The sequence below is a fragment of the Sceloporus occidentalis genome, unplaced genomic scaffold (genome assembly GCF_023333645.1).
Source record: "Sceloporus occidentalis isolate IW3139 unplaced genomic scaffold, rSceOcc1.0.p SCAF_6, whole genome shotgun sequence".
In the NCBI taxonomy this organism is placed as follows: domain Eukaryota; kingdom Metazoa; phylum Chordata; class Lepidosauria; order Squamata; family Phrynosomatidae; genus Sceloporus; species Sceloporus occidentalis.
Window position 1 is genome coordinate 42,594,357 of NW_028316986.1, and position 15,073 is coordinate 42,609,429.

A 15,073-nucleotide genomic window follows, 5' to 3' on the forward strand; every position below is an offset into this window, starting at 1 on the left:
CAAATTCAAATGAAAAATCACCCAGGATCATGGGTTTTCCCAGCAGACAATGATCACTAATTCAACAGACACTAATCCTCTTTGCATATACTCTCCACCCTGAGGCCTTGCCATTCAACAACAGAACAGAACAGAACAGTACACACACACACACACACACACACACATATATATACACACAGTGGACCACTGCCTTACACGGGGATCTGTTCTGCCCCCCCTTGCGTAAAGTGAATTCTGCCTATGCTTGAGCCCCATTCATTTGAATGGTGGTACAGCGGCATGCGCCCCATTAATCTGAATAGGATGCGCCGCCCCTTGCGCCCTGTGCGCTCCCTGCGGCTTGAGCGCGTAAGCTCAAAGCAGCGTATAACACGGGCATACACACACACACACACACACACACACACACACACACACACACTACTCTCTTCAATGCCAGCATTCTCTGAAAAGGCCAGCCACAGATGCTGGTGAAACGTCAGGAATAAACTCTTCTAGAACATGGCCACATAGCCCGAAAAAAACCCCAAAAAACTATGGATGCTGGCTAAGAAAACCCTCGACTTCACAGTAGAATATATTATATAAAACAATTAGAATATGACTCATGCATGTAGCAAAAATTTATTGGGAAGGACTGGGATGCTCTACATTCAGATATTGGTATGGTATTTTCTCAGGGAACAGAAAGTACAGAGTTTTGCAAAAAAAATCTATATACACTACTACAAATGTATCTCAATTCAGTGTTTTATTCCATGTGATTGCTTAATTACAGTTAGATCCAACATAGCGTCTTGCAGAAATGTACACCTGCATCATAATTTAAAAACTAGTTAACATTACATTTATGATATTCTTGGCATTTAAAGTTGACTTTTTTAATAAGCCAGACAGATTAAAAATGATAAAATGTTCATATCCTTTATTGCTTGGCAAATTAAGTTTCCCTTGTGTGAGGGTTTTAAAACAGTGACCAGAAAATTAACTCACTCCACATTTATAAAAATTCTCGATAAGCAATGCTTCTCACCCCAAGTCCTTTTATTCTAGTTCATCATCCCTTCTATATTTGCAGGAAAATCCTCTTCTCAGAAGAAGAATACTCTTGCCATCTCTGGAAGGCATGGGCAGAGAATCAGAACACTCCCCAGAATTCATTTGCTTGGCTTTTCCTATGTTCTGTTTATTATTGAAACAAGTAGTGCCTTTAGACAAATCTCCTCTCCCCCCCCCCCCCCCACCCAGGTGTTTAACAAATACCAGTGATCTAGCACAGTATAATTTTGCCATAAAAAGAAGTAAACCAAAGTGGTTTCTGTGAGCATTGCTATTCAGTTTGCTTATGTCACAATTTGTGTAATGGCACATAAAAGCAACCAATCCCAAGGTGGCAACTTTGTAAAATAGCACAACTGAAATTTTGCTGAATGGCCAAGCTGTGCAATATAGGAACATTTTAGTGAAATCTACTGTTCCAAAATAGGGCCAATGGCGCCACCTCGTGATAGTCCATGACATCCTGGCCCATACTTTTATGTCTCTCCGATAAATTCAGGTTCGTTGGCATAAGTCACATGGAGGACATTTTCCCTTACTGGACAGGTTTCTGACATGGTGCCATACCACTGCTGGTCCATATGAGACAGAAGTGTTCTTTCAGTAGGACTACTTTGCAGAACGTAAGGGACATATATCTGAAATGACATAAAATACACTCCTGAATCATTAAAAATATTCTGACAATGTTTGATTCTTTCAAATTACACTATCTCTGTCTGATGAGGAAGCCAGTGGCGCTAATAAAGGTATCACTAGAATATGCATGGCTGCTTCTAAAGGAGGGGTTGTTTTTCTTTTGTTTGCTGAACAAGAAAATGCTGAACTGTATGAAGTGGAAGTTGTGTCATCTTACACTGAGACTTGATTTTATTAGGGTAGATTCCATCCAGCACAAGGTAAAGCAATCCAACAACTCCTATTAACATGCTTTACTTATTCTGATATCTAAAGTTATTTCCAGGCCAGGTATAGAGATTTCCCTTCTTATAAAAGGGCCGCCTAGGGCTTCTTTGTAACTTCAAAGAAGAAAATTATACTGACCTGCTAGCCATCAGGAATGTGGCCTAACCTTTTCATATGTACAGACCCTTCCTCTACACCACCTCAAAGCAAGATATTTCCTTCCCCTGGAAGCTTTTTAACTATACTTGCCTGATGAAGTAGCCAATGGACTTCAAAGATTAGTGTGATGAATTTTTCACCTTCTGAGTGACCAAATAAAGCTATATTTGTATTCACAGTATGTGCTTTAGATTTCCTTTTCTGGTCAATGCAGCTACTTTTGCATATTTTTTTTTTTTGCCACAATATGAAATTTTTTATCATATCCCCTACTTTCTGCATGGACAAGATCCCCTTCTCATTACCAGATTTGTCACTTAAGAGTCAAATTATGTTTGGTTCCCCAAATGTGTCTTAAGTCAAAAACACACTACAAAAATAATCCAGTATGAGATGGCTTTAACTGCCCTGGCTCAGTGCTAGGGAATCCTGGGAATTGCAGTTTACTGTGGCACCAGAGATCTTTGACAGAGAAAGCTAAATGTGTCATAAAACTAGTTCCCAGAATTCCCTAGTATTGAGCCAGGGCAGTTAAAGTGGTCTCAAACTGAATTATTTCTGCAGTGTGTTTTGGAACTTAAAAACAGGAGTAAATATTGACTGCTATTGGGTAAAATAGTAATTCATGTTCATTCATATCTCAAGAACAATGATTGGAAGCAAGCTAAGTGAAACACTGCTAAATCTTAACACATTAGGAACTGTTTCTATATAAAAACATATATTCTAAATAGGTCTCACAGTTGGGTTTAAGATATTTTCCCAACAGAGAAGAATTTTAGATCAGCTAGCCTGAAGTAATCTAATGCCAAGTATTTTGTGACTGCAGAACTTGCTTTCAGGAAAGAAAATTGCACTTACATGAAGAGCAAATCATTAGTTTTTTGAAAAATGCTTACAGAAGATTTTGGAGTTGATATTGAACGTGGCTCATCTTCTCTTTCATCAGCTGAATATTCTTCTACCTGCAAATATCAAGGGAGGACAGTCAAATCAACAACAACAACAAAAATCTAAAATACCAAATTTAAGAGTATACACCTACTATTTACCAATACACCGAAATTTGCACTATACCATCAATACTAGAGCTCCCTACATCTTTAATGCAACATTTTTGTATTCATCAACATAAATAGCCAAAACTTGGTCTTGTACAAGTCAAATGTAGATTGGTTGGTTTTGACAGGCATATCAAATGCCAGTTCCACTTCCAAAGGGATACAATTCTTTAGCAACATTTAGATACATCAACTGTGATTTACCTTGTAATTCATAGGGCTCAGATATTTCAAGCAGGCAAAGCAGGTATAGCCTAAGCAAACAGCAATAGCTATACCTAAAACCAGGAGTGTAAATAAAGTTGTAGGTGCTTTAAAACCTAAAAGAAAATTTAAAAAAAAAATACAAACACATTAACATAAATGTCAGCTATGGGATGAGATGGAGTGGTGGGAAGGGAACATAAATTATACATATGGAAAAAATGTAGCTGCCAATACACATCTTGAATATATGTATCAGTCTATTATGTGTAATGTGGAAGAATACTTCTGCCATTTACGTGAAAAAAAATCCTTGTACATCTTTGGTTTCAACATCTGGATAGTCTTGTTTACTGTATTAGAATCAGAAATAATACATTATATCTTTATCTTGTGCTCCCATCCACACCAAGCATAATTTGGAAATACATGCTAAATAACATAGGTCACTTTAATGTGCTTCACCCTTTTAGTGTATTGACTTGTAAAGCCATACATATTTACCTAGTCTCAAAAATGAGAAAAAATATAGCCAAAACAGGCAGAGAATTGGAGCAGCCAGGGCCTGATTCACAGCAGCAACATGGAGCTCTTTCTCTAGCTTTGAAGGAAGGAATGCATAGTATATATTGTGTCGGTCAACGGTATGCTTCATAAGCATATAAATTAACCCTGAAAACAGAAAAAAATGCTGGCATTATTACTACATATAACACTCAAATACATTTCTGCCCCATTTTCCACCATAAAAATAGAACCAGCAAGATTTTCAAGATCTCCTTTGTCTTACACAAACCAGGTATCCAGAATTCAGACTCCATGTTAGTCAAGAACTATGACAAATAGCATATAAAATTATCCTACATAAGCCATTTACTACTGAATTGTGATAAGGGTTTTAGAAGGTTAGATCAGATGCCTCCTTTCTTAAAAATGGATGTAATACTGTGGTATAAGCAAGGTTCGGGCACATACTTTTTCCATTGAGGTTTCGCTGGGGTGAAAATTATGTCTCTCTCCAAACACTGTTAGACCAGCACAGCCAATGGTGAGAAATGCTGGGATTTGCAGTCCAAAATCTGGAGGGCACACAATTCCCCCACCCACAGTTTAATTGATATATGGTAAAGTGGTCAGTTTTCTTTTTCAAGTTTAATTTGTGTTGTGCAATAATGATGTATTTATGAAGTCGAAGGCTTTCATAGCCGGCATCCATAGTTGTTTGTGGGTTTTTCGGGCTATGTGGCCATGTTCTAGAAGAGTTTATTCTTGATGTTTCGCCAGCATCTGTGGGTGGCATCTTCAGAGAATGTTGGCATAGAAGAGAGCTGGGTATATATATATACATACTGTGTGGCCCTAGGTAGGCAGGAATGATTTCCATGTTAATCTGTGTATTGTTCTGTTGTTGATGGCAGGGCCTCAGGCTGGGAGGATATGCAAAGGAGGATTAGTGTCTGTTAATTGGTGATCATTATCTGCTGGGAAAGCCCCTGATGCTGGGTGATTTCCCATTTCCATTTGTTGAGTAGGAATTAAAGAAGAAAGAACTAACTGAAGAAAGAGGCTCCTCCCTCCATAACTGTCATCCTCCGGCCTGCGAGGGAGTGACCAGGCAGGCCCAGCTCCATCAGGGCTAGCCTGAAGAAGAGCCCTCCCTCCAGTCCATCTGCCTTGGTCCAGGCCTCAGAGAGAGAGAAGAACAACCAGACCTCATCCCCTTTCCCACCACCATTCCCTTCTCCTTTCGTGTCGTGTCTTTTAGATTGTAAGCCTGAGGGCAGGGAACCATCTTATTAAAAATAATAATTGTAAGCCACTCTGATAGCCTTTAGGGATGAAGGGCAGGATATAAATACCATCAATCAATCAATCAATCAATCAATCAATCAATTTATTTTACATTATCCAGAAAGTTTTTTGCAGTTTTTTTTTAAAGTATATATTCTGGAACACAGGACCATAATACAGACTAAACATTACTTCTATAAATATGAACTTTATAATTCTCTATAGTGGTTGTGCAACAAACTGAAACTGTGTATATATTTAAAAAGTACACTTGGCCCTTGGTATTCGCTGGGGTTTGTTTGGTTCCAGGACTCCCTGTGGATACCAAAATCAGTGGATGCTCAAGTCCCATTATATACAGTGGCATAAGAAAAATAGTGTCTCTTATGTAAAATGGGAAAATCAAGGTTTGCTTTTTGGAATTTATATTTAAAAAATATTTTCAAGCTGGCGATGGTTGAATCCATGGATAAGGAGGATTGACTGTATACCCTACCTTTCTTATACTTACATACCACTTATGCCACCTAATAACTGAAATCAGTAATAAAATACAACAAAATTCCCAAACAACCATGGCAACCAATACAACAAAAGATATATGGTGAGATGAAAACAACAAGTAAAATATATTAAAAAGATGCCTACCTAAACAAGGTGTCTACAAAATACTGCCAACTTAGACTCCCACACAGATAATTACACAACATAAATATAACCACAAAGAAGCCTCTTTCTCTTGTTACCATAACTTCTACCACAGCTACAGCACAAGAAGGGCCTCCTCATCAGATCTTAGAACAGGAGCTATTTAGTGTGGGAGGAGACAGTCCTAGGCAATTGTGAGACCTAAGCCAATTAGGGCTTTAAAGATAACTACAACATTTTATTGTTGTTAACTGCCCTCGAGTCAGCCCCGCCCTGACTCATTGCGATCCTGTGGATGAGACATCTCCAAGACCCCCTGTCCTACACTGCTATGTTTACATCCTGTAGATTTAGGCCCGTGAACAACCTGATTGAGTTTAACCATCTAGCAGGCAGCCTTCTTCTCTTTCTACTACTCTCTCTATTTCTTAGCATTATTGTCTTTTGTAGTAAATGTGCCTTCTCATGATGTGGCCAAAGTATAACAGCCTGAATTTGATCATTTTGGCTTCCAGGGAGAGCTAGGCTTGATCTGTTCAAGGATCCATTTGTTTGTCTATTTTGGCTGTCCACTGTATTCTTAGCATTCTTCTCCAGGACCACATCTCAAATTGATTGGGGTTTTTTCTTATCTGCTTTCTTCACTGTCCAGCTCTTGCATCTGTACATAGTGATGGGGAATACAATGAATTGGACAATTCTAACATTTGTGTTCAGTTGTATGTAATTTCTCTTTAATACTGTGCCTAGCTCTTTTATAGCTGCCCTTCCAATTTCTAATCTTCTTCTGATTTCCTGACTGCAGTCCTCGTTCTAATCAATGTTTGCTCATGGAACTCTAACTATTTAGATTTCCTCATTGTCTATGTTGAATTTATGTTGTTCCTCCATGGTAATTATTTTTGTTTTCTTTACGTTCAGCAGTAAGCCAGCCTTTGCACGTTCTTCCTTGATATTCCTTAGTAGTTGTAGGTCTGTGATGTTTTCCACTAGTAGTATGATATCATCTGCATATCTTTGGTTGTTGATATGCCTTCATCCTATCTTCATTCTTCCTTCTCCTGAGTCTAAACCTGCTCTTATGATATTTTCTGCATACAAGTTGAATAGGTAGGGTGATAGGATGCAGCCTTGCCTGATCCCTTTGCTAATTGGGAACCATTCTGTTTCTCCATATTCTGTTCTAACAGTTGCCTGTTGTCCTAAGTACAGATTTCTCATCAGGGCTATCAGATGTGGTGGCACTTCTATGTCTTTGAGAGCAATCCATAGCTTTTTGTGATCTATGCAGTCAAATACTTTGCTATACTCTATAAAATATAGCCTATGCTTTTTTTATGGCATTCCATTAGTTAGCTCATGTTTGCAATATGGTCCCCTAGTGGCTCTTCCTTTCCTGAGCCCCACTTGCACCTCTGGGATTTCTCTTTCCATGTATGATTGGAGTCTATGTTGCAGAATTTTGAACAAAATTTTGCTTGTATGGGAAATTAATTGCTATGGTCCTATAGCTGCTGTAGTCTTTTGTGTATCCTTTTCAGTAGGTGGGAATGTATACAGTGGGCCCTCCCCATACACGGGGATCCATTCTAGACCCCTGGCATATGGGGAAAGACATGTAAACTCAAACCTCATTAGTTTCAATGGGGGAGCATTTTCGTGTTTGGTGTGGCGTGCATGCCACAGGGGCGCACACCATTCATTTTACAGTGGCTTAACCTTCCACGTAAGGTTAATGCCATGTATAGCGCACCCGCGTATGGCGCGGGCACACTTTATTGTTTCCATTCTGTTGGTTGCCATCTTGTTTCCCATATTTGTTGGCATATATTGGTTAGCACTAGAATTAATTCTGTGTGGATTGTAACAGTTCTATTGGAATATCATCTGTTCCTGATCATTTATTTTTCCCAATTTCTCTTAATGCAGCTTCTACATTGCTTTTTAGAATTTAGAGTTCATCTTTGTATGGTTTCTCATTCCATGTGTCATTGATTTTTTCATCTCTTTTATATAACTCTTCTGTATATTGCATCCAGTGTCTTTTTATTTCTTCTTGATCTTGTGGTGTGTTCTTTTTCTTATTAGAGAGCATCTCAATCCTTAGTTTGACCTTCCCTTTGAGTTTCTGGATGTTATGGAATAGGTCTTTCATTCTTCCTTTTTTGTCGTCGTCAATTTCTCCACATTGATCGTTGCAGGAGTTCTCTTTATATTTGCACACTAGTCACTGAACAGTTGCATTCATGGTTCCCTTTTCTTGTTACTAACATTTTACCCAGGAACAGTGCAGCTATTGCAGGACAAATGTAATAGGATTTTTATGTTGCATTTATAACAATTGCCATTTCCAAAGGTTTTTCCAACAGACACAGACTTGGTATACTAGTTTAGGTCCTGTCCACGCTAGCAGCAACACCCATCCTGCAGCCACAGTGCAGTGTCCAGGTACACTGCAGCTCTGATAGTGCCACTCTCACCATGGTGAGAACGTAAGTAACCTGGTAGATGTTGACGAACACGTGACAGTCATATGACCTATAGTGTGGAGTATTTCCAGTCACATGGCCATTTCTGTGACGTTGCTCTGAAGTTTCCAGGCAAATGCAGGAGAACAGGTGGTTCTGTTTTCTTCAGAGTTTCAGAGAAAAGCCAAGCATTTCCTAACATATATGTGTGTGTGCATGTTGCTATGCAGGCACTACCATGAGCAATAGTGTGCAACTCATACTTTGCATTTGACCTATGACACACTAGCCATGAAAACTGATTATCACTGCCATCCAGGAAAATGACACTATATGTAGTGTCAGCTATTTATAATCTTCCAAACTAAGTTGCACTCTCCACCAGGATGTTCTGAACGACACTAGTTCCTTCTTTCTTAAGCCAGCAATAGCCCACAACACTCTTTCGTTAGACTTTCCTCAAGACTGTAAAAAATACAGACAAGTCTCTTTGCTCCTCAGTAGATATCGACTGTTAATGTTCCTCTAAATGCATGGCTGGCAGTGTTGACTTCCTACAACAAAGTTTCAGTTAGAACACTTGAAACACAAATAATACAAACTACAAATGTGAACTATGACAATATGGAAACAGACTTAAGGAGATTAAATCTCACGTTCTTAAAAAGCATGGGCCTAAATCCAATGGTTAGACGCAACTAGGATAAACCCACTGAATCAATGGGAACTTGGTACATTTAATTGATTCAATGGATCTGCTGTAGTTGGGACTAACAATAGGATTTTGGTCATCTATAAAACTTCTGCTATACTTAGGCTGAATAACTTCCTTTATTATCCACAAAACATACAAACAGAAGTTCACAACAAAATAATACAAGTTATTACCCTCTTGTCATTAATTAATACAATCCAGCAACAAAACTGAGCTAACTGGATAATTTTGAGATTTCAATGGCGTGAGAAGGACAGGTTGCTTACCTGTAACAGTATTTCTTCGAGTGGTCATCTGCAAATACATACAAATGGGTTTTACTGCGCCTGCGCAGTGCTATTCGGAAACTTCTAGAATCACTGGGCAAAGTACAACTTTGCAACATATAGAAACTTTTTGGCGGTAACTCCTCCCACCCGTTATAAGGCCCCTGCCTTCCCGCTCTTTCCCCAGTTCCGCAATTTTTCCGCCAAGCAGGCGATGGAAAGAGCCAATAAGAGCAGGACACTGAGAGGATGGACGGGTGGGATTTGTATGTATTCGCAGATGACCACTCGAAGAAATACTGTTACAGGTAAGCAACCTGTCCTTCTTCTTCGTGGTCTCTGAGAATCATACAAATGGGTTTAGACTGGCAAGCTTAGGACGACGGCAGAGGGAGTGTCCTGACACCAAGTGATTGTTAACCAAAACCTTATTTATTAATAATAAAGATTTGAACTCAACCTTGTCAGTCCATTACTGTGTTGCTATGACACACCTGTATATATAAACAAAGGTACAATGGCCTTGGGCCAGTAACACAATCAGTAGTCAGTCAAAATAAGCATTGAAGTTATTTTGTCAGGGCACACATAAGCAATCTCCGTACGGAGCATCAATAGGCAACAAAACACATAGATAACCGATATCAGCATGTTGAAGCTGTAAAAGGTACTTGAGCAATTTTGTGTTTACAACACGTATAACACAACTTAATGTTAATAACTCATAACCCGGCTCGAGTCCGAAGTTCTATCTAAGTAGAAAGACAAAGCTCTCCTAACGTCCAAGTTGTGCAAGGTCTGTTTGAACTCCATTGTCGGGTTCGAGGCCAGTGTAGGCAAAACAATGTCCTGGCATAAATGGAAGGCTGAAACCACCTTCGGAAGGAAGGTAATGTCCGTACGGAGGACGACCTTGTTCTTATGGAAGATAAAGAATGGTTGGTCTCTACGGAGTGCACAGAGCTCGCCAGCCCGGCGGGCGGAGGTAATGGCCACCAGAAAAGCAGTTTTCCAAGTCAATAGTCTCAAGTCTGTGGTGGCCATTGGTTCAAAGGGTCTTGACTGCAAGGCAGACAAAACCACATCTAGGCTCCAAGCCGGGGTCGGTATCGGGACTGGGGGGTAAAGATTAGCGGACCCCTTTAAGAACCCTTTCACCAAAGGGTCCCTAAACAAGGAAGGCCTGCCCTTAAATTGCAAATGAGCAGAAATTGCTGACAGGTAGCATTTAATGGAGGTCAGGCATAGCCCACCCTCCAGTAACATTAACAGAAATTCCAGGACCACTGGAGCCGACACTTGGAACGGAGAGAGGTCTCTGTCCGACAGGAACTGGAGAAACCTTTTCCATTTGAAGGCATAGGATTTCTGTGTCGAGGGCCTTCGAGCAGCTCGAATGACCCTTTGCACCGACTCCGACAGCTCCGTTAGGGACGGAGCCTCCAGGCCACCAGTGGCAAACTCTCGATGTCCGGGTGACGAACTCGGCTGTTCCGGATCATGAGTAGGTCGGGGCGAAACTCGAGGCGGAGAAAGGTTTTCCTGGAGAGGTGAATGAGTGTCGCGAACCACGGCTGTCTCGGCCACCACGGCGTGATGAGGATGGCGTCCGATCTCTCCGCCATCATTTTGGATACCACTCTGGTAATCAGCGGGAAGGGAGGGAAGGCGTACAGCAACACACCTGTCCATGAGAAAACGAACGCGTCTCCGAGGGATCTGTCGGAGGCCGTCTGAGAGCAGAACTGGGGACAATGGCTGTTGTGTTCCATCGCAAAGAAGTCTATACACGGGGTTCCCCAGTGACAGAAAAGGTCCCTGACTGTGTCGGGATGGAGCCTCCATTCGTGGCAAGACGATGGAGTTCTGCTGAGATGATCTGCTAGGACATTGTCGAGCCCTGGCAGATGGATTGCCTGGAGGAGGATCCCCCTCGGGATACACCAGGACCAAATCCGAACGGAGATGTCTAACAGTGTCTTGGACCTTGTACCACCTTGTTTGTTCAAGTAGTACATCACGGTGGTGTTGTCTGTTTGGAGCAGGATCACCTTGCCAGTTATCACGGACTCGAATGCCCTTAGTGCCTTTTCCACGGCAATCATCTCGAGTGCATTGATGTGCATGGAGTGTTCTTCCAAGGACCATCTGTCCCTTATGGAAAGATTGAGCAGGTGTGCGCCCCAACCGTCTAGGGATGCGTCCGTGGTCAGAGTGATGTTTGGCTGAGGTTGTGAGAAGGGCATGCCGACGCAAACGTTCTGGGAGTCGAGCCATCAACGGAGGGAACGTGCCACCGGTCTCGGAATGGTCAAGAGCTTGGACAGCTGGTCTCTGATGGGGTCGAAGACCGATAGGAACCAGGCCTGAAGAGGTCTCGATTGTAGCCTTGCCCACGGAGTGACAAACGTTGTCGACGCCATATAACCGAGCGCAACTTGTACCTCCCTGGCTCTCAACCTCCTGCGACCGATGCACGCTGCGATCGCTAGCTGCAACGTCCGGAAACGGTCTGGAGGAAGATATGCGGTGCAGCTTTCAGAGTCAAGGATGGCGCCGATGAATTTGACTCTTTGATGGATAGAGATGAGACTTGTCTAAGTTGACCACCAGGCCGAGGGATGCCAGAAGGTCGAGCGTGAACCGGACTGCGTCCTGTAGCTCTCCCCGGGACGGTGCCGCCAGCAGCCAGTCGTCGAGGTATGGGAACACTCTGAAGCCTCTCTGATGGAGAAAGGCGATCACCGGTGCCATGCACTTTGTGAAGACCCTCGGAGCTGTTGCAAGGCCGAAGGGAAGGGCGTTGTATTGATAGACGTCGGAGCCGACGGCGAAGGCAAGGAATCTTCTGTGGGATTCCCGAATCCCCACGTGAAAGTAGGCATCCTTCAGGTCGATGGTTGCAAACCAGAGATCCTGGTGAAGCAAGGGGAGAATGGAAGGAAGAGTTACCATGCGGAAGCGTCTACGAGCAAGGTAATAGTTTAGGCGTCTCAAGTCCAGGATTGGCCTAATGCCTCCATCCGGCTTTGGTACCGTGAAGTACCTGGAGAAAAAACATGAGGGCTGAAATTTGGGATCAACCCGTGAAATTGCCCCCTTTCCAAGCAAGGAGCGCACTTCGTCGAGAAGGGTGTCCAAGGGGATGGTGGAATAAAAGGCTCCAGATGGTGGGAGCTCCGTGAACTCGAGGGCATAGCCCCTACGGACAATGTCTAGAACCCACGAGTCAGTAGTAATCAAAGCCCAGATGTCATAATAGGGCTGTAACCTATCTAGGTAGAAGGGGGCTGACTGGACGAAGTGCGCTGGGACCCTTCAGGTCCTTTTCTTGCCCTGGTCAGGTTCCTGCCGGCGGCCTTTCCGGTACTTGAACGGGATGTTCCGACGGCCGGAGGAAGAGGAGGATTGTGAGGGGTAGCGCTGCCTCTGCTGACCCTGTTGTTGGTAGGGACGATCTTGGAAGTATGGCCTACTGCCTTGGTTCTGCGACTGCCACGGGCGTTGCTTCCGATGGAAGGAAGGTATGGACGTGGACGAGGACATGCCGTGCTTCTTGGCTGCAGCCTTCATTCTGTATTTCCGATTTAGTCTCTCGTCCGTCTTGGAGTGGAAGAGGCCGGAGTCATCCACAGGCATGTCTTCGATTGTGGACCTAACGTTGGGATTTAGGTCTGAGCCTCGGAGCCAGGCATGACGGCGAAGTGCAATCGAGGCTGCCATCGACCTGCCAGAACAGTCCGCAACATTCCTCGACGCCGTGATGATCCAGCTGCCAACAGAGTGTGCTTCATCACGGATCTCCACAAGCCTCCTCTGAACGTCGTCCGGAACATCTGGGACCAAAGGGGAAATCCCCTCCATGAGGGTTTGAACATAAGCCCCCATGCAAGCCAAGTAATTTGAGGCTTTCACTGCCAAGGCCGATGCTGAATATGATTTTTTTGCCAGCCCATCAATTTTCTTGCCTTCCCAGTCGCCAGGGGAGGTGGCCAACTTGCTGGTAGATGCTACTTGAGAACCTTCCACTATCGCCGAGTTTTGAGTCGGGTGATTGGTTAACCACGGAGCATGAGCCGGAGAGATCCTATATAAGGACTCTATCTTTCTGGACGACCCGACTAGCGAGGCAGGAGAGTCCCATGAACGCTTGACAATGGACTCCAGCGATGGTAAGAGAGGAATGGAAGGTGGAGTTGGTACCTTCCCACGAACTCTTCTGTCTACCGGGTCTTTAGCTGAGTCCTCTGGATATTCCATCTCGATACCAAGGGCATTGGCGATCTTGATGACATGTTCGTTGAAAGAACGGGTGTCATCAGTGGGAGAAGCTGGTTCTGGATGATGCATCTGCTGTGGAGAAGGAGGGGGAGACATGTCCAGGTCAGACTGCTCCGACGAATAGCCTTCGTGGTCCGAAGCTGAATCCAGGGTGACTACAGGGTGAGGCTGACGTACCGGGGACGGTCCCAGTTCGGCCAGAAGCCCCCTCTTCGATGCCGATTTGACGGGTGAAGACGGCGGCTTGGAGACTGTAGCGGACGGAACAGGGCGTTTGTGCTTAGATGAAACGCACCTGAGGGCATCTTCTCTCGATACCGACATATAATACTTGTCGGCATCAGAGTCGTAGAAGACGTCTGGGCATGGATCCCTTGCCTGTGTAGAGAGAGGAACAGGCGTAGAGGATCATCGTCCTGAGGACCTAGAGCCCTCGTCGTCGGGATGGAACAGCGGAATGGTGGAGAGGACCGATGTAGATGGGACGTCCACATCAAACAGCTGCGGAGAGGCGGAGCGCACTCTTTTCTCCGGTCCTTGGTGGTCTTTGGACCTCTTGTGGCTCGAAGATTTGTCCTTCTTGGTCGGCGACGGCTTCGGCCCGGTCTGGGAGGAAGATGACGCCTGGTCTGGCTTCTTATGTTTGGCAACTGTGGAGTCTCCTGCATGTTTGGACTTATCCGATGAGGACCTCGGCTTCTTTGAAGGGGGAGCATCCTCAACATCATCTTTCTTGTCACACCTCTCCTTAGAAGCCTTGGTAACTGAAGCCGACTTCAAGCCTGGGTCAGACGGCCTGGATTTGTCCTTCTTCGAGTTCGACTTCGGGGTCGGCTCTTCGGGCCCAGTTGGCAGACTCTTGTTGGTCCGAGGTCTCGGGAGCTCCTCGGACGCAGCCAGCAGGCTCTTGTCGGTCCGGCTCTTGTCGGTCCGGGTCGGAGGTGGCAGAGAAACGGACCTGGCCGGAAGGCCCTCAGACCCGCTCTGTTTGTGGGGGTGCTTTGAGGCATTGTCGGTGGTGGCACTGGATCTTGGTGGATCACGGGCCACATCAGAGGCAGCACTGGGCTCCGAGGAACCACGGGCTGGCGCAACCACAGGAGCTGAAGCAACGCTGGATGGGCTGCCGCGAGCCGATGAAGGCAAACCTGAGGTCCCCGGGGCAGAAGACGGGCGGGAAGAGTCATCCCGGGACTTCACGACCCCCTGGAGCAGAGCTGACGTTAAGCGGGACTCACGGTTCTTACGAGCCTGCAACGTCATGGATTTACAAAGGGGGCAGGACTTTACATCATGGTCCTTTCCCAAACACAGGAGGCAAGAAGAGTGCGGGTCCTGGATAGGTAGCTTGCCGCCACAGACGTTGCACTTCTTAAACGGAGCCGGCATCGTGGAACCAAGCGTCCAACGAAGCAAAGCCGAAGCCAAAAACGTTAAGCAGAGACGAAGTCGAGGAAACCGAGGTCACAGTCTTACGGGGGGGTCCAGAAAAAACGAAGTCAAAACGGTCCG

General features: G+C 44.4%; 1 protein-coding gene across 3 annotated transcripts in view; it reads right to left on the reverse strand.

The window, feature by feature from the left end:
- Nucleotides 1-737: 737 nt before the first annotated feature.
- LOC149310668 (mechanosensitive cation channel TMEM63A-like) overlaps nucleotides 738-15,073 on the reverse strand; it is a 63,680-nt gene continuing 49,344 nt past the window's right edge. For 2 of the 3 annotated variants that reach the window (XM_089529425.1, XM_089529427.1), the window contains 4 exons: nucleotides 3,897-4,064; nucleotides 3,393-3,508; nucleotides 3,027-3,092; nucleotides 738-1,700 (listed from right to left, as the gene is read on the reverse strand). In XM_089529425.1, coding sequence (XP_089385551.1) covers nucleotides 1,539-1,700; nucleotides 3,027-3,092; nucleotides 3,393-3,508; nucleotides 3,897-4,064 — 512 coding nt within the window. In that variant the 3' untranslated portion in view covers nucleotides 738-1,538. The remainder of the gene's footprint in view (nucleotides 1,701-3,026; nucleotides 3,093-3,392; nucleotides 3,509-3,896; nucleotides 4,065-15,073) is intronic. The other variant, XM_089529426.1, reaches the window with a different exon arrangement.